The sequence below is a fragment of the Anopheles marshallii genome, chromosome X (genome assembly GCF_943734725.1).
Source record: "Anopheles marshallii chromosome X, idAnoMarsDA_429_01, whole genome shotgun sequence".
Taxonomy (NCBI): Eukaryota; Metazoa; Arthropoda; class Insecta; order Diptera; family Culicidae; genus Anopheles; species Anopheles marshallii.
The window spans coordinates 18845378-18868058 of NC_071325.1; the positions used below are offsets into that span (position 1 = coordinate 18845378).

Below are 22681 nucleotides of genomic sequence, written 5' to 3' on the forward strand. Positions count from 1 at the left end.
CACGTACCGAACTATGGGTTATTTGTCAAATCGTTCTGTATTACCAGCTTTCGTTCCTATACATACCTTTAGTGGGGGTTTCATTGGATGTTTAGTGGTGTGTGTTTCATCCGTGAAAAAATGCTACCTCACTGTACTCTGGGTGTATAGGTTATTCTGACGGATATAACGATGATTCACTTTCGTCATATGTTTGTTCCAAGCAAGCTTACTCATGCAAAAAGCTGTGGACGTGATCAACCCTCATGGCGTGCAATTCCGTGTAGTTTCTCGAGTGGCTATTTCGTATATATCAGTCTTTTAGCAGGTTGCTGGTGATATTCTATATGTTTAAAGTTTCGCTTATTTTCTTATTGCACTCTTCAAAAGATGCAAGTGCGCTTCAGTCATAGTTTTACTATCCATAGAAAACGTTATCTTTCTATGTTTGCGTTTGTGCTACGCTGTATGTTGTAATGGATTACCATCTGCAGTAACTTCAATTATAACGGAACAATTATTAGAAAATAATTTCAAATCAAAGTAATAACAGGATTGAAAGTGATAAAAATTTTAAAATTCCTGGAACAGTTTTGTAACGAGGACATAGATTAATAAAAATTCGTGCTGCTGCACATAGGTAGGTAAACCTCTTCTGTATGCGTTCAATTGTTGTGGCAACACCAACACTTGCAAGCGTCTACGTAGGTCATAAGGCCGAACCATCATCAAAACATCCAAAAAGATTTGAAGAAGCACGATGAAGAATCACAGCAATATCGCGTCAGGTGCATACGAAGATCATTCACAGTTCGATAGCGATGAAAGCAATAACGGCAATAGCGACAACACACAAAATAGCATTACAAGCACCACTACTGGCGAACATCAACAAATGCCGCAGGAAATTCCGGTCACCTGTGGCAATGACAGTGATGGTAACCTCAACAAGCAACCTGCAACTCTCGATCTTTCCATCAACGCACCAACGCAAGCACTATCGAGTATTCTTATTGTTAGGCCGGTAAGTAGTGTATTTTATTTACAAAATTTATGCATTTCGCTGGATAATGGGCAATGACTTCAAGAAAGAATAAATCCATGTATGTTAGTTCTTCAAATTTTGTTTCAAATTTCAAAATTTTAAATTTTTTAAAAGTTCTTCAAATTACATGTTCATTTGCGTCTTATTTTGCTTTAGGTGTTTCAATATTGTTCTAATATTTTGTTATGTTTTTAAGATGCATCAGCTGCTCCATTTTCATTTATACGAAAAATGCATCGGACTCATTCGTGATTCCTTGGACTGATATTGAAAAAAATTTGACAAGAAAACATTGAAACAAGAGGCTATGTTGTTTCTCAGTAGAATCTGTAGAACTGCAGAAACGAAAGGATGTATGCATTGAAACTGCAGCAGTTACTAATTTTTCTTAGAATTACGAACTTTACTAACTTTCTGTACTAGCTACAATTGGTAATTAAACAAAATAAGAATACAGGCAGTCCCCGAGATACGCGGTTCCTCTTATACGCGGTTTTTGGAAATTCGACAGCTGAATTAGGTTATAGCACAAAATATAAGCAAAAAGATGTAAAATTAGTCTAAAATAGCTTCCTTTGTCTTATAAAACATTTGATTTTAGTTTATTTCCATGTATTCTATCAAAAAGTAGCTTGGTTTGCTGAATAAATCAAATGCAGATAAGGAAGACAAAAATCTAACTTTGAAGTATAAACGATTTTACTCCCGGATTCGACTTACGCGGAAATTCGAGATACGCGGATTTTTCCCGGGTTATAGCGGTCCGCTTTTATAGCGTATCTCGGGGACTGCCTATAAAATGTTAAAAAAACAAATTTTTGACCTGTTTCGACTTATGAGCATCATAATCAATGAAAATTCCAAGAAGTTGCGTGAAAACACCAATATTAGTTTGCGTAATATGAGCCACTCTTGATTTTTACCAACAAAAAATCGTGTTTACATTCACAAGGCTGTTACAGCTGGCGCGGATTTCACGCCTTTTTTCTTTTCATTGGCGCCGATTTTGCGGAAATGAAAAAAGTGCCGTTTAAAATCGTTATTTTTTTTCCTGGTTTCATGATTTTTTTGTTAAAAAATGAAATAAGACACTTGGTTTTATTACTAGATAGGCTTCCGAGATCCGTAATCCTCAATGCATGAATCCTTGTTTTGTTGTCGGGTTCGCTCTACATCGTCCGGACTCTTTAAGGAGAGTCCAGACTGTAGACCATAACAGTTATACATAACAACATTTTGTTAAGGAGCGTCCAGACTGTAACCATAACATATGCTCGAATGGTCTTCGAGCAGAAATTCGGCGTTTCTGGCAACCAAATTGACAGCAAATTGCGTTTTTTGATGATTTGGCAACACTGAACGGACCGCAACATGTGTGGACGCAAAACCTCTCGCATAGCATAACAAGTTTCTATTTTATTGCTAAAATATATCTTTTCCACACCCAGACCATGAAAAAAAGTTTATTTCAGTGCTTATTTCAATCGCCAATGTTTAAAACTTGCTTCCATTGCAAAACAACTCGAATGTGCCAAATTCGAGCATATGTTATGGTACGGATTCAACATTTCGCTATTCTGTTTTTGTTGCGCATAACAAATATAACATAACAAAATGTTGTTATGTATAACTGTAATGGTCTACAGTCTGGACAGTCACAGTCCTTAAAGGAGCGTCCAGACTGTAAAGGAGCATCCCCATCTCTATAATGAATCGCTTGAAGGCAAGCTACATGGAGTGCAAATCCAAGCGCAAATGCAAGCGTTGTGTCAAAATCATTTTTGGGTTTGTAACAGCCAAACTACACACACAGTTTGACAGCAAGGGTCGGTATAACCTTTGGTTCCCAGACAATCCAATCGTGTCTGGACAAACCGCGTCAAACGGCTTGATATCATCCGCTGAAATGGGTTTGACTTTGCGTTTGTTAATATTTTATGACCATCCTATCTTGTAGCTCAATATTAATCAAAGTTTAGTGCAATCTCCTCTTTAAACATTAAATAACACATCATTCTTAACATTGTTTTGATCTGAACCTGACGCTGTTAAAACTACACGTACCAAACCGCGTCAAAAGGCATCAGTTCGATTTTTTATGGAATTGACAGCAGGCGCAGACTGTGCCATAATCATTCAACTTGTCACTACGTCAAACTTAAACAAATCATGCCTGTGATTAGCAGATAAGGTATGTACTTGTAATTATGTGTTTTATTCGTTTTGTAATAACAATTTGATACAACGACTCTTCTATGCGCGCTAAATGCAGTGTATGTATGAGACCCGTGCTCGGCAAGACCGCAAATATATTGTGACAGAACGATGCGCAAAAAAACTAAATACATTTTGACACAACGCTTGGATTGGCGCTTAGTGTAGCCCAGCTTTTAGACTTACTTTGATAGAAATGATTTCCTCATTTGAAAATGACAGTCCACTTATATTGGACATTTTTTAATGCAAGTGCCACGTTCGTTCGTCGGTGGTAGTACTTTTTCTACCAGTTGTGAAAATTTTACTTAAGAACAATGAAAAGTTGGGGATCTTCGATATCCATTATATTCGTCTGCCTCGGTTACCTTAGGTTACTCTTGGAGTAACCAATAGCATCGCCCATATTCCGATGATGCGGCGCCAAATAAATAAACGTTGTAAACAGTTATGTAAACAATCTGTTCGTAATTTATGTCCCGATACGTGCAGCTGGTTACAGTGGCGGTCTTTTGCTCGACAGAACCGGTACAAAATCCCATCTGAACTATTTTCCCTAAGGAAGGATTGATCATCCGGCTTCGTGGTAAAATAAGTCTAGTAAACCGTTATAATAAACTTGATCTTCCACCAGATTCCAGTAGATAAATCGCCACGAATAGAACATTCTGTCGAAAAAAATCTTTTTCTGATATTTTTACTAATATTATAAAGTTTTTAGTTATGAGAACATGTTTGCACCACCATGTTCAACCACGTTGTTAGCCAGCGTAATATCATTCATGAGTGAAACGTTGGTATGCAGCGTTCCGTATGTATACCGACACTGACTCTCTGATGTCGTCATACTCGTCTGCGATTGGCGCAGCCAGAACTGTTCCTTTCCGAGAAATTGGTTTTTTCTTGGGGCTCTCTTGAAACCGGTGCTCATTCGTGGCGTTGGAAGCTTTGAATATACATGTGTAAATGGGTCTTGCAGTTGTGACACTCATTCCCACCACCGTATTGAGCGATGCGTCATCATTATTTCGTCGGTCGGTTGTGGTTGGCTGTTTTTATCTCATATTAGCAAGTGACGTCAGCTCGAGCACGTATATTCGTTGGGTTTTCCATTGTTTGTTGCTATTTTTTTTTTATTCATAATCGTTCATTCGGTCACTACTACATGTAACTCAATTGGCAGTTCGGTAAGCTTATAGCTTCCACATACATTTCGAACGAATGGGATGGGTTGTAGTAGTTGTGTTATTTAAGAGTATACGTTTAAAATGAGGAAAACATTAGCGCGTGATGCTAAACAAACCATGAGAGCGGGAGGAATGTTGGGGTCTTCTTGTTTATTGCACTCTGAGCGAAATTCACAGAAAATCGATGACTATGTGAAACGCGGGTTATTTTGGCGTTGATGTGAAGCTCGCGCTCAACAAGTTCTGCTCGGCGTTTTGTTTAACACGAGTGTTTTCTATGGTTTAAGAGATTATATGGATGTGTATAAAGCGTGTGTTGGGTTTCTAGGGCATGGTTTTTAGTGTAGGTATGTTTTTTAAGCGATTTAACACCTTAAATTTTTTTTTCTGAACATTTCTGAACACATAGACACAGATGGTTAGAAATATCATGCAATATGATATTTTTCATTACAAATATACGCTTTATAAATATATGTAGTCATTTCCCGAGGTATGCGGACATCGCGTCTCAGAGAAATCTGAGACATAACATTCGGAATGAAGTGAATAAAACGCATTTTCTCCTTGTTCCTTGTTTTTTGCCTTATCCCGCACATGCTCCTTTGGTTCACAAATATATATTAAATGACATTTTCACTAGAACCATAAACAGGATATTACAATTTTTAATCATAATGCATAATCTATAACAGTTTGAATAAAATGCATATACAGTTATAAAATAACAAAAAACTATAAACGTTAAACTTATTTTAAAATTTTAAATAATCGCAAATCCAGTTATTCTCCTAAAGTGGACAGCAGCTAGATCTCATGGTTAATAGTGCATAAAAAATTGTACGGAAAAGGATACGACGATAGTTCCGTTGGAACCGACTTGGGTTTTCCAAAATTCCGATTAGTCATTACCATGTGTGCTGCGTTACTTTGTCGCCCTTCATTTCTCGATTTTCGTATGCGTATTAGTTTGCTCTGGTCGGATGACTTCGTGAATTTGGCATGAGTTTGTAATCAGTTCAAAAAATATCGCGAGTGCATCTTTGACAAACTATTTATTACAAACATACAAAAATCAATTAGTGTCTAATTTAGTAAATACGAAGGATGAAGCGTTGGAGAATACTTTTAGTCATACATATTCCAATCACAATCATATTGGCTCTTACATTAATTGATATAATAAATCCTAATCGTTCCTAAACAATAAGTTGTATGTTATAATTTAAGTTATAATATAAATAACAATTTAAATTAGTAAAACAGTAAAATTTTGGATTTACATGAGATCTTCAGTAGCTCCATAGTCGAAAAGCAAAGGAACGCCATGTTCCTCAAAATTCAATGATAATTATGTTAAATGAAGCTGCTACTTATTTTGAAATAAGACGTCTCGTCCGGTAGACTTAGTGAGTTTAATAGCGTTGTTTTTAAAGGTTTGTATAACTAGGTGAACGATTTAAACCTTAATAACTGACAATGTGGATAGTACAGGGAAAATAATAGTAGAATGGCAGATGTTTTCGACAACCCAAGATCCACTTATGCTAGCTGAGCGAACGACAAGTTTCACTAGGATTAAGGAAAAAACAATTAGATTTGTATGACGACTGAAGTTTTTGCAAGTTTTACCGGATTTAACAGAGCACCTCCATAGAGCGCCATACGTTTGTATTTGTCGTAGGGCGTATACGACAAATCCCAGAGCAGGCCCTATGTTGGATTGTCCATATCCTATCTATTGTAAAACCCTCTAATGCATGGTAATAGTACGGTGAGAAGCGTTTTGGAGTGCATAATCAAAACAAATCCGTTCAACCGTCAACAAAAAAATCAGCTTAACAATTTTATTGCTTGTTCAACAATTGTTCTATACGTGTTTGTGTGGATCTGATCTGGAATTATGTTGGATCGTGGCTGGCATGCACGAATTGCTCTAATATGTAATACAATGTTTCCTTCGACATCCTCATGTCTCCATGAAACATTCTCGGCTGCCTCAACAGGGGCTCCAAAAAGACTCTGAATTCTCCGCCTGCCAGACGGTCTTCCCATAGTTGGTTCCTTTCTGCCCTTCCATACAATAAAGCTACCAACAAAGTAAGCACCGCGCGAGCTGGAAACAATCTCTCTGATGTGCATCCTTCTTCTCGCACAACTTTGATGAAAATAAATCCACCCACAAATGTAGATAGAATTGAGCGCGCCGTTTTGTTGTGTTTGTATGTTTGACGTTCTTCTGCTAGGTTTGACGTTCCTTCTTGATTTGACAGTTTGTATACGACAACTCCTAGAGCACCCGTAAAACATGTCGTTGTCGTTCGACGTATACGACGAATAGCAATAGCGTCGCGGGTTGCACTTCATTTCGAATTAATTCGTTTATATCTTAAAACATAGTTGTTTTTTTGTAAGAAATATAATTTAGGATTCTTTTCCGGAACTAATAATAAGTATGATTCGTAGCTGTATCTCCTTCATGATCGTGTAGCTGCTATAAAATTCAAATGTAGAATGCACACGGCTTAAAATAATCTTCTACACTATGATTATGTTTTTGAACAGGATTGCTAGTATGAATATGAACCAGAAAAGCAAACGTGGATCCAAAGTGGATCAAATACGGCACGGGAAATGTGACACAAAAATATTTTCTAACAACGACATATTTTTGTGTTTGTTGCAGTCGGTTTGTCAAAATCGGTCTAAACTCTCGTTAATTAATAGAAAATATGCATCTTTGTACGCTTATGTATCTAGATACAGTCTTGCGATGTTGTAACACAAAAGTGGGTTGCACTTCTGCGATAATACCAAAAAGTTCGGTGCATCCGGTCGAAATATTATCTGGTTGGTAAAAAAAGCAAGATAATATTTTATTTTATAAACTCAACGCTCGATCAGTTCATGTGTATAGGAACAAAACACTAGACGGGTATGGGTATGGGTAAGTTAATGTTGAAACATCGCATGGAGTTGTTTTCAACTGATCCCGAGAGTCCAGATTTCTTATCATTTGCTGAGAGGAAGTGACGCCCAATTTCATATCCTCCTATAGTCTCGCTTCTTTTACACTGTATGCTTCACTTCACATAACCAAGCCCAACCCTGATGTGTGTTACCGACTGAACGGCGCAATCCTTATCGCGAATGCTCTTATCGTGTTTTCAGTTGAAGTTTTTTCTTCTTAATGTAAGTACCCTATTCTTGATCTAAGTTGCGCGATTTTATCTATTACATTCCAGAACTAGATTTCAAGCAAGCCAATTTACTTGTTGCCATATCGCAATGCTCAATTCCAAACAATGCGCTTTTATATGAATCCAAGCATAGGCATATATTATATTTAATTGTTGTATCATATTTATTGCATATAATATATTGACATAATTAATGTTTATAAATTAGCATTCAATAACACACGAAAAGATACTCGCTTGTCATTACTAATTCTATTTCTGTTGTGAGCAACACCCATGGGGTATTCTAATTTGTGGCCTTATAACTTTGGGAGTTTTGGAATGCCTTGCATTTCTAGGGTTTCTTCTGTGTTCCTCGAATCTGGATAATCAATTTGTGTACGGACGAACGTTCCGATACATTGTCATCCCGATTTAATGCATTAACATATTTATTGTTTTCAACAGTTATTTTATTTAATTTCCAATATGCCGGGTTTTGTCGTATTTTCATTTCCAACAGTTGTTTGACAAAATATTAGACACGAGTTCACAAGTTGACTGCTATATGAGATATTGTTGAGTAGAAAGCAATTGCGGCAAGTACAGTAAGAAGCAATTCTCTCGTGCAATTGCAGAATCAATTTGCTTGCGCGTTGTTCTCATTTTTGTCTAGGCAAACGACTTCGTGCACTGCTGCTGGACGTCATGTTTTTTCTTGTTTTATGTTAAAAGCACGTGACATCTTGGTGGTTGCACACAATCGATGATGCGGGTGTGTTTGCAGGATACAGTTATCGAACGGAAATACAGGTCCCGAGATACGCAGTTACTCTCATACGCAGATTCAGAGATACGTGGTTTATAGAAATTTTACAGCTGATTTCGTTTATATCACAAAACATATACAAAAAGATGAAAAATTTGTGGAAAATGCCTTCCTTAAAACATAAAACATTTCTTTTTCATTCATTTGATTTAATGTATATTTTCGAAAAGTCGCCTAATTTGCTGTGCGTCCTGTAAAGTGCGCCTGGTAAATTAAGCGCAGAGAAGAAAGTCAACTATCTAACTTTGAAGTATAAACGATTTTACTCCCGGATTCGATTTACGCGGAAATTCGACACAAGCGGACCGCGGGTTATAGCGGTCCGCTATAATAGCGTATCTCAGGTACTGCCTGTACTCAGGAGGGATTGAAAAGAGTTGATTTGAGGTAGGTTGATTGCAACTTGGTGTCAGCTAGCGAAGATAAAATGTACATTGAATTGGGAATGCCGGTTGGCGAAATATTCCAAAGGTTGACGCAGTTGGAAGGGTGACAAACGTACATGGATTGGTAGTTTTTAGATTGCAGAATTCATAGCGCGCCATACCGAGGATCAGTTTTGGGGAATTCCCAACACGTTCGCGGTCACATTGAATGACCTAGCACTCACAGCTACTCGCGGTCAAGAGAATCTTTCGTTCTTCGTGCAGGTGAGTGCTGTTTTAACGTGTGTTGCTTGAAGTCGGGTTCTTGTAAATGATTTGTCTATGCAATCGGATGGTCCGAAAATGAAGTTTCCCGTGGAATTTTCTGTGTTCTGTGTACACGCGTGTGGCCATTTCCGAGGGTGCCGGTAAGACACGGGTATGGTTTCTCGGAACTTGGTTTTCTTCTGCCAGTAGCATTTGGCAACTTTTTTTTGTTACGCCTTAGTAGGGACATATTCCATATTTTAGCGCGTATGCTCACTGCAGTCACTCAGTACAACACACAATACAACACAAACACACAATTGCGCGCGCGAACCCACACAAACACTTACATACATTTGTGGTACGTGGTCTCATGTCAAGACTGGTGCGTGAGTGCTATATATAAATGGCCTGTTAACATGCCGTCACAGTTTAGTTCGTAAACAACCGAGTGACGCACGGGTTCAAAGCCTATATACTGCTTACTGCCTAAAGTTGGCTTTTGAAACAAGCCGTTCCATTCGCGCCATCAAATCACCGATAAACAACACCACCAATCAATTTGCGGAAGTTAAACTTTGTGGCAAATTTCGATAACTTAATCTTGTGCTGAAGTTTGTGTTGGGTTAGTTCGTGTACGTGTGTTTTTGTGAAGTTATAAAGCTAACGTTAAACAAACAGGATGTTTCTTATCGGAGCAGCGACGACACTGTAGTGATTCGCGAACATTCAGTGCGATATTTCCAACGTTAAAAACACCATACGAGTTTCGTCATTTATTGGCCTTGCGGAAAATTAAGCTGCGTTCAGCTTTGCTCCACAAGCAAAGTGTTTTCGAGCGTTCAATCGATTTATTCAAAAACATTATCGCATTGAAGAATTTACGAATTGATTGTGTATAGTTCGTCGATGAAGTGATCGCTGAAATAAATTCCAGCAATTCGAGAATTTAGTGCTCGAACACCCTGCTAATGTCTATAGCACCAGTGGTGGAAAAGTAAAATAATTGGCAAGATCCGTCTGTTGCCTTAGCCATTTCCAGTTTGATCAGTGCGAGCGGGGTCGTGTATAGCCTTTTTTGTGTTTCTAATTAACGCATCACGCGTGGGGGTCCTTTTCTGGCCGCGAGCACTTCAAAACACTTTTCAGCCGACCAAATGACGAGAGATGATAATGTGCTGCTAAATGATGTTTATTTCAACGCGTACAACACTAATCCACCGCTCACACCGTTAACACCGATAAGTAAACTCGTAAGTATACCGAATATGCTAGCCACTGCATGTGTGTTGCGTTAGGATTTTTTTAAAATCAAGGAGTGTTTGGAATCGGAAAATTAATCGACGAGGTCGTTGCTGAAACAAGTATACCACCCGGTTCTAGCACTGGTGTGTGTGTGTGGGGAAGAAACAACAAAAAGTAAGCATTGATCCGCACCGATTTTGATTTCACAATTTTTAATTATTGGTTTACTTGAAATTCTTATCAATATCTATAATAATAAAAAAATCATTCGTCAACCGCTTAATCATCCCCAACGTCGCAATTTTGAACGTGAAGCGATAGTTAGGCGCGATAAACGAGCCGATTGTGGAATGCGTGGCTGTGTGTGCCCACGTTAGCCTGAATTTTTATCGCGCCTTATCAGGAGCTGATAGCTGTTCGCTATTCCTTTATTGCTTATTTTTGTTTGTGTTGTTTGTGTGATTCGATCTAGGAATCGAATGACAAATACTTGCGTTCTTAAAAAATTATTTCAATGTGTTTGTATGAATCAATTACAAACATTTGTTTTTATTAATCTTGGATGGATCTAAGTTAAGATGTCTACTAAAAGCTGAATCTAAAACGAAAATGGTTTAAGAACTACTGAGTTGTCTGTTGAAATAGACTAGTTTGTCTACAATCTTTGTAAAATTTCAATCTTTTGTCTTTGCAACAACAATCATGCAACAATCGTTGCAACCAAACCAAATAATTGGTATTAATTTTTCGTCCGGTGGTGTATTGGTAGGGACGCCGGTTGACACGACATGACCGAGGGAAAATCCCATCCGAACTGTTCCCTAACACTTTCTGGCTACGTGGTAAAAATAAGACGATACGGCATAGTCATTCAAACAATTTTTTTTTCATCCAATTGGATAAGTTGATTGGTGGTGAAATTGTTTAACTTTAATGTTGCATATGCTACAGAAACTTGTAATGACAAAAATGTAGTACTAAGGTAGAAAGCTTGCCAACAAAAAAGCTACAAGTGTACTACACACGACAATTGTGCACGAACTACAGGTGCCGACTTCAATAGTTCGTAAATTCTGGTTTCCGTGTTATGAACATGCAATACACATATACACGCAAATAAAGATGACGTACAATTAATTGAAACCTGGAAGGGACGCGGCCATCGGTCAACACATAATAAATGGTTACGTGGATGGCAATCACACTCAACACTTTTCTACGAGGTTTCCCGGAGCTTCTGGTCGTTTGGTCATGAAACAGCTGACAGATATTCAGTCGCTCATCATTCATGCGTTGCTGTATTATTTTTATTGTTGGTTCAAGAGTAAATTAATAAGAAACACAAAAGCGTTGCAAACTAATGTTGTCGCTTTAAACGATTTTTAAAACATCTAAAAACTCCCAGTGTTAATCGTATATACTTCAAAGTTACATATTTAACTTCCTTCTCTGCGCTTAATTTATTCTGGTTATTAATCGACTTTTTGAAGTAATATATTAGAATAAATTAAAACAAATGTTTCATATGACAAAGGAAGGTATTTTGGACCATTGTTTCCCTTTTTTCTTAAATTTAGTGCTATAAACTAAATCAGCTGTCAAATTTCCAAAAAATAAACCGTATCTCCGAATTCGCGTATAAGAGGAACCGCTTATCTCGGAGACTGCCTGTACACTTGTATCAACCTTTTAGTTAATTACCCATACGCTGAGTCATCCGATAAACATAAACCTACTCACTAGTGGGAGATATCATTCGCAAATACGACTCCTACAAGTAGAGCAGCAAAATAGAGTGAAGTAAGGCTCTGAATACGGAAACTTGACCGAAATTGCGCCTGACATAAGAGAATATAGTAATAATGCTGCCTGGCCGTTCTTCGAGGATAAACGATAAGATAAAGTTCAGATAGATAAAGACTCGTCTAGTTAAGAATAATAATGTACCACGCACCGCATTAGTGGAAGATTTTGAAGTTACGCTATTAGATAAAGGTCAATTGATGTATTGATTGATGGCGCTAAGTAAGTTTTTTTCTATGCGTTTTAGTGTTTGCCGACTAAAATGCTGTTGGCTTGGTACAGATACTTAAGTATTGAAAGGTCTTATTTCTATTTGAACAAACAATTAGATTCCTGATAACAATTATATATCTCGGGTTTTTACTTGATTTTTTATTGTTTTTGTATAAATAATTTGCTGACAACAATAGTGCGAATTTGGGTTGTTTTCAAGTGTTGGAGTTTAAATTAGCTTTACAAAGAACGGAAAAGAGTTGGACATAGCAGTGTTAGTGCGCATATTTGTCACGTATTTGCGCACCACCAAGGTCATGCAGGGTTTACTAAATTGCGGAGAAGAGGAATGGATGGTAAGATGAAACGGTGTAGCTGACGGCGTGTATCACTGCCACTAATACAGTAGCATCTGATGGATTGAAACATACGAACGTTTGTTGTTCTGAATATACTTTGTCGTACATATATTTTTGTAATATACGAACACTATAGGTACATACGATCAAGCATTCGTTTGTAACTGTTGTGTTATCGAATCCCGGTTCCAATAATATTGTAGAACAAAACAACCGAATTGTTCGAATCCAAGTTGCGACAATAAGAGATTTTACAACTAAGTCGCGATCTAGTCGATCTTTCTGCTCTGAATGAACTCCATGAACGTCCGATGGAAATGAAATTAAGCCAAACCGAATCCGTTCATCAGATTATTAAAATTCTAATATTATTAATATTTATAATTGATATATTGATATATATTATTGATGATCGTTATTCTTCGACATGAAGTGTTTTCATTACATATTTTTCCATTATTTAATTCGTGCTACTGTCTGTCCTATATTGGCCCCAAGCAGTGCAGTACATTTCTGTACAAGCCCGTCAAATGCGCAAATCAAGTGCAACAGTGTGCCTAGAACACAACAACAACGTGCCGATGGGCGTTGAAACGTGGAAACACGCTTACACTGGCTTTTTTCCTTTATTGATAAAATGGTAGTGAGTACCCTACAAACTGGAGAGGACAAAGGCTGGTCGGGAACACTTGACAACGGATGATATAGCGCCACTTAGGGGGCGGAAAAAGAGGAGCACAGAGATACGGAACAAATGGCTGTTGGCTGTGGACTAAGTGAGCCATTTATCATTTCTTTTGCGAAACGTATTCGTATGACATTGCTTTATGTGGTGAGGTATGGAAATGATCTTCGAATGTGCTGATTTCACCAGAAGCTTTTATATAGTGGAGGCACTTGTAAACGCATAAAGATTCTAAGAATAAATTATTGAGCTAAGATCAATCAATTCATTCTGTGATTTGTTGCGTATTTCGTTTTTTCCGCGTCACAATACATCATTTCATGCTCGTACTAGATGTGTGGTTTAACAATATTCAGTTTTTTTTGTAATTTCGTAAGTGCTGTCTTTGAAATCTCTTTGGTTACATTAGATCGTATTACGTTTATATTAGTTTATAATTCGGATATGGATATGTGATTATGTTACATTATATAAAATAATATAATCTGTAATAAAAAAACGAGATGAAATTTAAAGTTTTGTTCAGATTCCATAGCGAATAATGGCTAATTGGATATACTTTTTTCTCGTAATGAAGGAGTTAAAGCTCCGCCATATGTTCATATCCGACTTTCTCAATCGGATCAATTCGCAAATCGGAACCACAAATTTACCACACGTTCACAACAGATATGCAGGCAGTTCCCGAGATACGCGGTTCCTTTTATACGCGGATTCGGCGATACGCGGTTTTTGGAAATTTTACAGCTCAGTTGGTATAGCACAAAATCTAAGCAAAAAGCTATAAAATTGGTCTAAAATAGCTTCCTTTGTCATTTTAAACATTTATTTTTATTTTATTTTCATGTATTCTATCAAAAAGTCGCCTGGCTATCTAAATATGAAGTATACACTATTTTACTAACAGATTCGACTTACGCGAAAATTCGAGATACGCGAATTTTTCCCAGATTATAGCGGTCCGCTATAATAGCGTATCTCGGGGACTCCCTGTACAGACAATCCCAGCGATAGATTTTTACAGCGGAAAAAATCCCCGCTATAATGCGTGAGTCGAATCCTGGACTAAAATCGTTTATATTAAAAAAAATGATGACTTCTTTCTTTCGATTAAGTTCAGACATGTCAAAGAAGAAGGTTTTTAGATCTCAAATAGCCAAAGGAATTTGAGCATTACCAGCAATAGGAAAAAAATTCTCCGTACAATTTATAATTAATTACTAACAATTTACTAACACTAGTATTATAATAACCAAAACAGTGACCAATTTTCTTCCAAAAATCCCTTTTTCAAGCGATTTATAGCGATTTTAAACGAGAATAATAAATTAAGTGATGAATTGAAGATGTCATGAATAGATGAAGCTACTACATTTAAGTTTTTTACAAGGTTTCCTTGCATCATTTGTCGAATGGACACACTTTTAAGCCATTATATGAAGTAGTGTTTCTTGAAAAAATACCTAAAAAAGACTTTCGAGTGTATATCTTCCCTGAAAGAGTTTTGAATTTTACATTAAAAGTTTCCTTGCTCTGTGATATGGTGATATGGTGTTAAAAAATACGAATAGATTAAAATTAGATAGTAATTGTTTTCTCGTTGATGATAATAGGCAGTAAATGGATGTGTTACTAAAAGTCTAGAAGTACACATAATCTCTAGTTACTTTACAATCTTGATTTAATCAATCGATCGATCGGTTGTACATGTACAACAACCCTTCATCGATCGTTAGTGTTGTACCCGATCTAGAGAAAACGGATCGTTGCTTGACGGATCGTTGAGCAGAACGTAGATAAGAGAGGTAAGAGAGCACTAGATGTGAATGATGTAGCGAGTATTTCTATGCGGCTGCGCATAGCAAGGTTTTGATCGCTCTTACGCCCATATGGATATACCGGTGAACTACCGTGTGCGTCAGTTACGAACTCGAAATACGACGCATCGCCAGTGCGGTCCTCGCTTAAGTTGTTCATTCGAATTTTCCTTTGACGGGAAAAGTTTTTTCGCGAATCTTTTTCTTTTCTCCTTAGCTGTGTTTATTTCATCCTGTTCGTATTTCACCTGTTTGCTATTGATCGGGGAGAAGTAAATGATCCTACTGTCGAAGGATCGTAACCAATTTTAGTGCATTTGAGTGCATAATGGTCCTATATGTGTTTCATTGGGGCGAGGCAAAGTTAATAGTGCAATGTGTTGTAGCTTCCATCGAATACCCCATGTCATTTTGTCCTGTTTGTGCTGGACCCTCATCAATAAATGAAGTTTATGTCTTGAAAAAAGTAAAAAGCGCCGTACCGTGCGTGTGTATACTGCCAACACACAGCCAATTGACATCAGTAGATACATGTTTTCCACACAACAAACAATATAACTTCTTTCAACAAGATTTAAACTCTATCCACCACGTTAAGATCTTATCCGCGGGTCGAATCCTTAGTCGAATGCAATGAATGGAAACAGTGCAATAAAATATTCCTTGACAATGTACGCATTACATTGTGCATTCCTCTTGGGTGGAGTAAACGGTTGAAGATAGTAGCATGTGTGCCCGTTTATTTATACTTGTACTTATTAGTGTGTATGCAAGTGTGAAATTGTGAAATTGAACGAGAAATCGAAAGGGAGAGAGAGAACGAGAAAGAGATAGATAGATAGATAGAGAGAGAGAGAGAGCGAGAGAGAGAGAGAGAGATAGAAAGAGAGAGAGAGCAATATGAGTGGTAGATTTTTTTTTAATTTTTTTTGTATTTTTTATATTTGTATTTGTTGTATTTTAAAAATTTATTAAGACATCGCCTGTTAAGTTAAATGCAATTGCAGAATAAATACGTGGGGCGTTCCACCTTTAGTTCAATTTGGGGTAAATCATCAGGATTTTTTGAGTCTTTCGGCGATGGATGGGGATGGCTATGAGGAATTTTTATTTTACTAGGCCAGTTATCTTGTTGCGGAAAACTGTATATAGCTTATCTTTACTGTCACGGTGTGTGTTGAACGTTTCACGGAATGGTTGCTTAAGATATATGCCACTGTAAATAAATATATGTGCAAACATTTCGTCAAACAAACTAGTTCGTACAGTATAACTAAGTTTGGCTTCTTTTATTTATTTTTGTTGTTGTTTGGATGGCTTAGAGAGACTTATAGTTCCTGGGGAATTCTTTCGTCTTTGATTGATTTATTTGTATTTGCTCGCATCAAAAACACAAAAAAGCAAGGACGCCATTACAGTTGTTTAATATACAGCAGATCTCCGTAGTACGCCATTGTCTATATACGCGATGTTTTGGAAAAAAATACAGTTCACAGATAATCAAAGGAATTCTGCAAATGGCTGTTCGTAAAACTTGAAAATGCATTTAAAAAATATAAGAAAATGGAAAACTTATTAGTTATTAGGGCAGAAAATATGACAAATATACTAAATTCCTCTTAGTTCCACGCAATGTTATCGCAATTGCATTTTTTCAGACCCCTTATGCACGTTTATATTTCAACTCTGAAGCATTTACGAAAGGTCCAAGAAAATACGATACAGTCAAAACCCGAGTTACGCGGTTCTCGACTTACGCGGAAATACGCGGATTTTAAAAGTTTGACATTTAACGGAGTTTTGCAGGCAGAATTAAATTTTTTAATTGCAAATTTCAAAAATACGCATTTCATTTCCTCATTACACAAATTTATTTTCGGAACATTTTAATGTAATTCTTGATATAAACGTATAAATATCAATTTTGAATGTGCTGCGTAGCGTGGAAATAAGTATTTGATCCCAAAATACGACATATAAATGATGTTTTAAAGGAAACTCGGGATACGCGGATATTCGAGATATGCGGATTTCTCTGGAACGCATTACCGGCGTATCTTGGGTATCTACTGTATATGCGTTCGGTCCCGAACATTAGCATAAAGCGGAGAGCTGGTGTACTATATTAACTTACGCGGTTAAATTTACGGTCACAGTGTCATGTTTAAAATTGTATTCGATCATACTTCCAAAGAGAAAGCAACAATCCAAGAAATTGTGAGCGGTAAAATTGTGGTATTTCTGATATAAGAATGGCATAATGCATAAGTTAGCATGAAGAAAGAGTGTAATCGAACACCTCCGCCGCCTGTTATGTTACCCTGCTCGGTGGAGAAAAGCTGCGCGCGCTGGTTGCGTGATTAAATCACCTTTAAAAATAAATTTTCATTTATCTCCACATTTCCCATGCCCTTTCACACAACCTCCTTGGATTTGATAGACATTGTCTATAGTTCCATAACAGGGCCGGGCGAGTGCGTGTTTCGGTACCGGAAGTGGGTCTATCGAAACATTGAGCAAATAGCAAATATTCAACACGCACACACACTCGCCAGGGTAAACATATTCTGAATCATAATGTTAGTAAAGGTGTGGTTAGGTTGGGTGGGATTCGGTGGTGAAGCATCTTTAATTATATTCGGTTACGCACACTGCAAAAATTACCCTAACCACCTCCATAGTGTAATATGTTTTGCTTGTCGCTCTCAGATCGTCACTTCGGTAAAAGCAGATGGTTGAAAGTGGTTTACCAGTGGTTTTAATTGTAACCGGGCCAAACAGGTTGAGGTGCAAATGAATAACGAAATGTCCGTTTTTATGTCTACCAATAGTAAACAAAAATAATAAATTCGTATTTCGTGGTTATGTGATTGATTAAGACGGACTGATTATGTTGCTCAACGCACTGATGGAAATTAAATTCTAAATCTTCTAAAAATGAATCATTTTAATTTCCAGACAGAAAAAACGAATTTCATTTACCAACATGGTACAATTAAATTACACAACATGAAGCATACACATAACGAATGCAATTTTTAAATGAAGAAATCCGATTACAAGTTAAATGGTAATGATAATTTACCTAAAACTGAAGGTAACTACAATCAAAACCGCAACGAGAGGCTCATTTTTTACACTGGCGATCGTACGGAAAATAGTAAAAAACATCAAAGCGACACGACCATTTACGAACAGTGAAAATCTACGAAATATTACAATAAAGTAGTCCATAAAACGAAAAACAAACTTAACAAAACGAAACGTTCAAATGTGTTATCACGAAAACAATATGGATGTCAGCGAATTTGCGAATTTTGTTGCACGGGAACTGCTACTGGAACAGGTTAGCCAATAGCCTAGGAAAAGATAAACCTCAGCCTCAGATAAACTTGTTGATGTATACATTACGTGTATATGTGCTAATTTCATGATGAGAAATTTAAATAGCGTCGCTTGATGCTTTTTTGTCTTATTGAAGCTTTGAAACTAAATTAATGTTAAAACGTAGAAATAGTTATTGAGTTACCATCGATTAACCCTTTTCCTACATATTAGCATTTTATGCGCAATCGAACAGTGCTGATTTTTTATATTAATATTTAGAAAATAAAAATATTATTTTACCACAGCTTATTTCAAAAATAGTAATACGACCTAGTGTTCTTGCATAAAAACATAATTTTCCAAAAACAATGTATGAACAAAGTTTTAACTGCAAGTTGCACCTATTGTTGTGAAGATTTATAAATAAAAAACAGATTTTTCGCTGACAATACGGCAAATGCCGACATCATCAAATAAATAAATAATAAACATATTATTTCGCTTTTTTCCAGTTCGCATCATTCGACGGCATTGGAGTGCACAGCGGGGTACCGACCCGCACCACTCCAACACTGACACCGACCACGTTAAAGAACATCGAGCAGACGTTCATGGAAGCAACTAGCGACTCGCAGATAAATTTACCATACCAGGCGGGATTCGTGCCTCCGTCCTATCCGATGGAGGATCACAGTCAAGACGAGGGTGTAAGCCAAGAGTCGCTTAGTTCAGCCTCAAACGGTTCCTGGCACGTGTCGGGCTCGCACCATGGTTACACTGGTGACGATCTCGATTCGAAATCATCGGCATCACTGGAACAACCCTCTTCCACGCGCAGCCGTCGATCTGCTTTTGCAACGAGCGCAGATGATAACGCGAAAAATGAATCTGGTTTGATGGAGGCTGGGAGTGCGTTTACGATTGGTTCATCAGTCAGTACGACTTCCGGTACCGTGTCACGTAGTGGTGGTGGAAGACGAAATGTGGGTGGCCGACGTCCCCACAAGCCATCTAATCTCACACCCGAAGAAGAGGAAAAGCGCCGTATAAGACGCGAACGAAATAAACAAGCAGCGGCACGGTGTCGAAGACGACGCGAGGATCATACCAACGAACTGGTGGATGAAACGGATCAACTTGAAAAGAAGCGTCAATCTTTGGCACAGGAAATTCAGCAACTGCAGCAGGAGAAGGATGATCTGGAGTTCCTACTCGAATCCCATCGAGAGCACTGTCGCTTGCAGGCTCGCCGTAGCAGCCCAATTGACCTAAAACCAACAGAGCTTGAGAACATTGCTACATTTGTGCTGCCAAAGATCAAGACCGAACCCGATGAAGAATTTGCTCATCAGCAGCATAACCATCCGACTCAACTTAAGGAACATCTCGTCACTGATGCCGTTGAACATGTGACAACTTCCAAAAAGTAAGTGCCTTCTGGTCGATTATGTAGAGTTGTGGATCAGATTAAATTTATTAAGCTGGCCCAAAGTTTAATAATTATAATTGCTTCAAACTAAAATTCTAACTCTAGTTGCCAACTATTGTCAAATAATACAAATACAGGTCTGGCCAAAAGTTTAAGAAGTAATGAATACTTGTGGTTTATTATGCTCTTCTATTAATAAGTAAGCTATCTTTCAAGTTAAAACTGAAGTTATTAAACTGTATGTTTACTTTCGAAAACGTCTAAAAGCTTTGCTTTTGCGTTGCTATTATTTATATTATCACTAATACCATAAACTGATTATTGTATTTTTTGGTTTCAAGTTTAAAAAGTAGTTACGTTATGCAACAATCCATTGATTCATTCGAATTTGTTAAACAAACTATTACAAAGGAAAATATTACATTTACCTCAAAATATAATTTTACGCAAAGAACAAACCGACGTCATTTGTTCTAGAGAAACCTGAACTTGGATAAGCATTTTTATTATAAGTATCATACAGAGAAACGTTAGGTATACTGTAAGAAGTATTTTGTTTCTACAAAAAGATAAAGAGGAGAGGTAATATTCAGTAATGATAGTTATTTTGAAGTGATAAACAGCGCTAATCTGCCATTTTTCTAAAAAATCAAACGAAAAAGAAAGAGGGGTTGTTGTGCCGATAAAGAAAGAAGATGAAAATTGATTAAAGGGTACAACCATTCCAACACTGACACCGACCACGTTAAGGAACATCGAGTAGACGTTCATGGAAGCAACTAGCGACACGCAGATAGATTTACCATACCAGGCGGGATTCGTGCCTCCGTCCTATCCGATGGAGGATCATAGTCAGGACAAGGGTGTAAGCCAAGAGTCGCTTAGCTCAGCCTTAAACGGTTCCTGGCATGTGTCGGTCTCGCACTATGGTTACACTGGTGACGATCTCGAATCGAAATCATCAGTTTGGTAGCTCAGATATGTCCCCCTATTCGTTTCGTTAGAACGGCCAGGCCGTATCGACTTATTATCGGGACGCAACGTGGTTATTGCCAGATAGTCTGTCTTTGCTACGGGGGATCGGTCCGGATGGGGTTTTGGGATTTCCGGTCCGTTCGTGTGAAGACCGGCGCCGTTAGCATCATGCCACCGGGCCGTCCCAAATAAACACCAATTACTGCTTAAAATTTTGCCCAGGACGTTTAGTAGTTAACAAAAATCAACTCCTATTAAAATTTTGAATGTACATGGCTGTATCTTTATTCCATTAGATAAAGTATTAGTTTTTGTATTGCGAAATGATTTCTAATTTATTGCACATTGGAATGGTATTTTTTGATATATTTCTTTCATTTAACCTTTTATATTACAGGCTTAAACTTTCGAATGTACATAGCGATAGTCTCGAGACACCAACACCAACCAGCAGTGCCTTTGCTCCCCTTGTAGGTGTTGGACTCGCAGGCAGTAGATCATCAGCAATTATTGGAAATAGTGGCCGTCCAACACGCCCAGATAGCTTGGATGTGAAGTCTGCTGCGCAATATCCATTGATCGCTAGGAGCGATGCGGGAGGACCAGTGGGAATCTCAACTCCCTCGAGCGGGTTGTTTAACTTCGACAGCCTGATGGAGGGTGGAACTGGGCTCACACCAATTGCTGCCCCGATCAGTTTCCCACCGAATCGGAATCCACTGGAGCTTATCACACCGACCAGCACAGAACCATCGAAGCTATGTAGTCTATAGTGTAATATTTATATAGTACACTAACGCCATATGCTGACTACATCCGCCCAGTATGGAATAATATGACTTGTTGCGACCCTGTATTGGAATCATTTCTCTTTGAACTAAGTGCAGTTTCTTGATCAGCGCCAACAAATCCTTTCACATAGTCCTTTTGGATGTACTGTTTAAGAAATGTTTAGCTCCATGAATATCGATAAGTATCGATAGTATAATGTTTTCGTAGACCTTGCAAAGTGGAAAATTTTAAAGTAGATGCATACATTGAGTAAGACTTCCATCTGATTAAAGCTTTTTAACGATCAACTTGGTATGTAAATCAGTACACTTTTTGGAAAAGCTTACTGCAAATGAGTTTGAAAAAATATATACGAATTATTGCGTAATTTATTAATAGTTTACAAATATTCCTATTCTCTCATTCCCATGCTGGTGTTAGAATGTTGTCATTAGCTCCCCGTTACTGTTGCGTTTGGTTTGCACTCAAGCTTCCAAGCCAGGCCAAAGAACAAACTCTAGAAACAAGAATAGGAAAAAATTCTATTGCGTCAATAATATATTTTCGATAAATTGTTAGGAAAAGTGTACAGAAGTACATCCATGTGTTTATTGTGAGTGATGTTTTTTTAATTTGCATAAAAATTTAATTGTTTAGATTAAAAAAAAGATTCTCGCTCTCCAATGCCTCAATCGAGCTCCAATCTTTAGCTGGCAACAATACGCTAAAAGTTTTTCCTTAAGCTTCACAGATAGAAACATTTTACATTAAATGGACAAATGAAAAACGTTCTACAATAAAGTTATGACACCGGGAAGAAATTCTAATCTTTTAGATGCCTCGATGTATTGCGATATATGCAACGAATAGTGAGAATGGTGATGTAAAATAAGTAACATTGTTTAATTGGGAATGTGTAAAATATGAAAACAGAAGAGAGGGGTGACAAATACATTTTTTTCTAAATGTCACACTATAGCTATTTTCTAATG

The 22681-nt window shown here is 37.5% G+C and overlaps 1 protein-coding gene across 1 annotated transcript; it reads left to right on the plus strand.

Moving 5' to 3' along the window:
* Positions 1-739: 739 nt before the first annotated feature.
* Positions 740-21691, plus strand: LOC128706779 (transcription factor kayak). Its single transcript, XM_053801757.1, has 3 exons — positions 740-1003; positions 19027-19940; positions 21316-21691. Exons 1-3 carry the CDS (start codon positions 740-742, stop codon positions 21689-21691), a joined length of 1554 nt encoding a protein of 517 aa, XP_053657732.1.
* The last annotated feature ends 990 nt before the right edge of the window (positions 21692-22681 follow it).

Excerpts from the sequence above, each read along its gene's own strand:
- LOC128706779 (XM_053801757.1), top strand. The coding sequence starts at position 740 with ATGAAGAATCACAGCAATATCGCGTCAGGTGCATACGAAGATCATTCA. Across the intron at positions 1,004-19,026 it reads GTATTCTTATTGTTAGGCCG|TTCGCATCATTCGACGGCAT; the intron begins GTAAGTAGTGTA and ends GCTTTTTTCCAG. Across the intron at positions 19,941-21,315 it reads CATGTGACAACTTCCAAAAA|GCTTAAACTTTCGAATGTAC; the intron begins GTAAGTGCCTTC and ends TTTATATTACAG.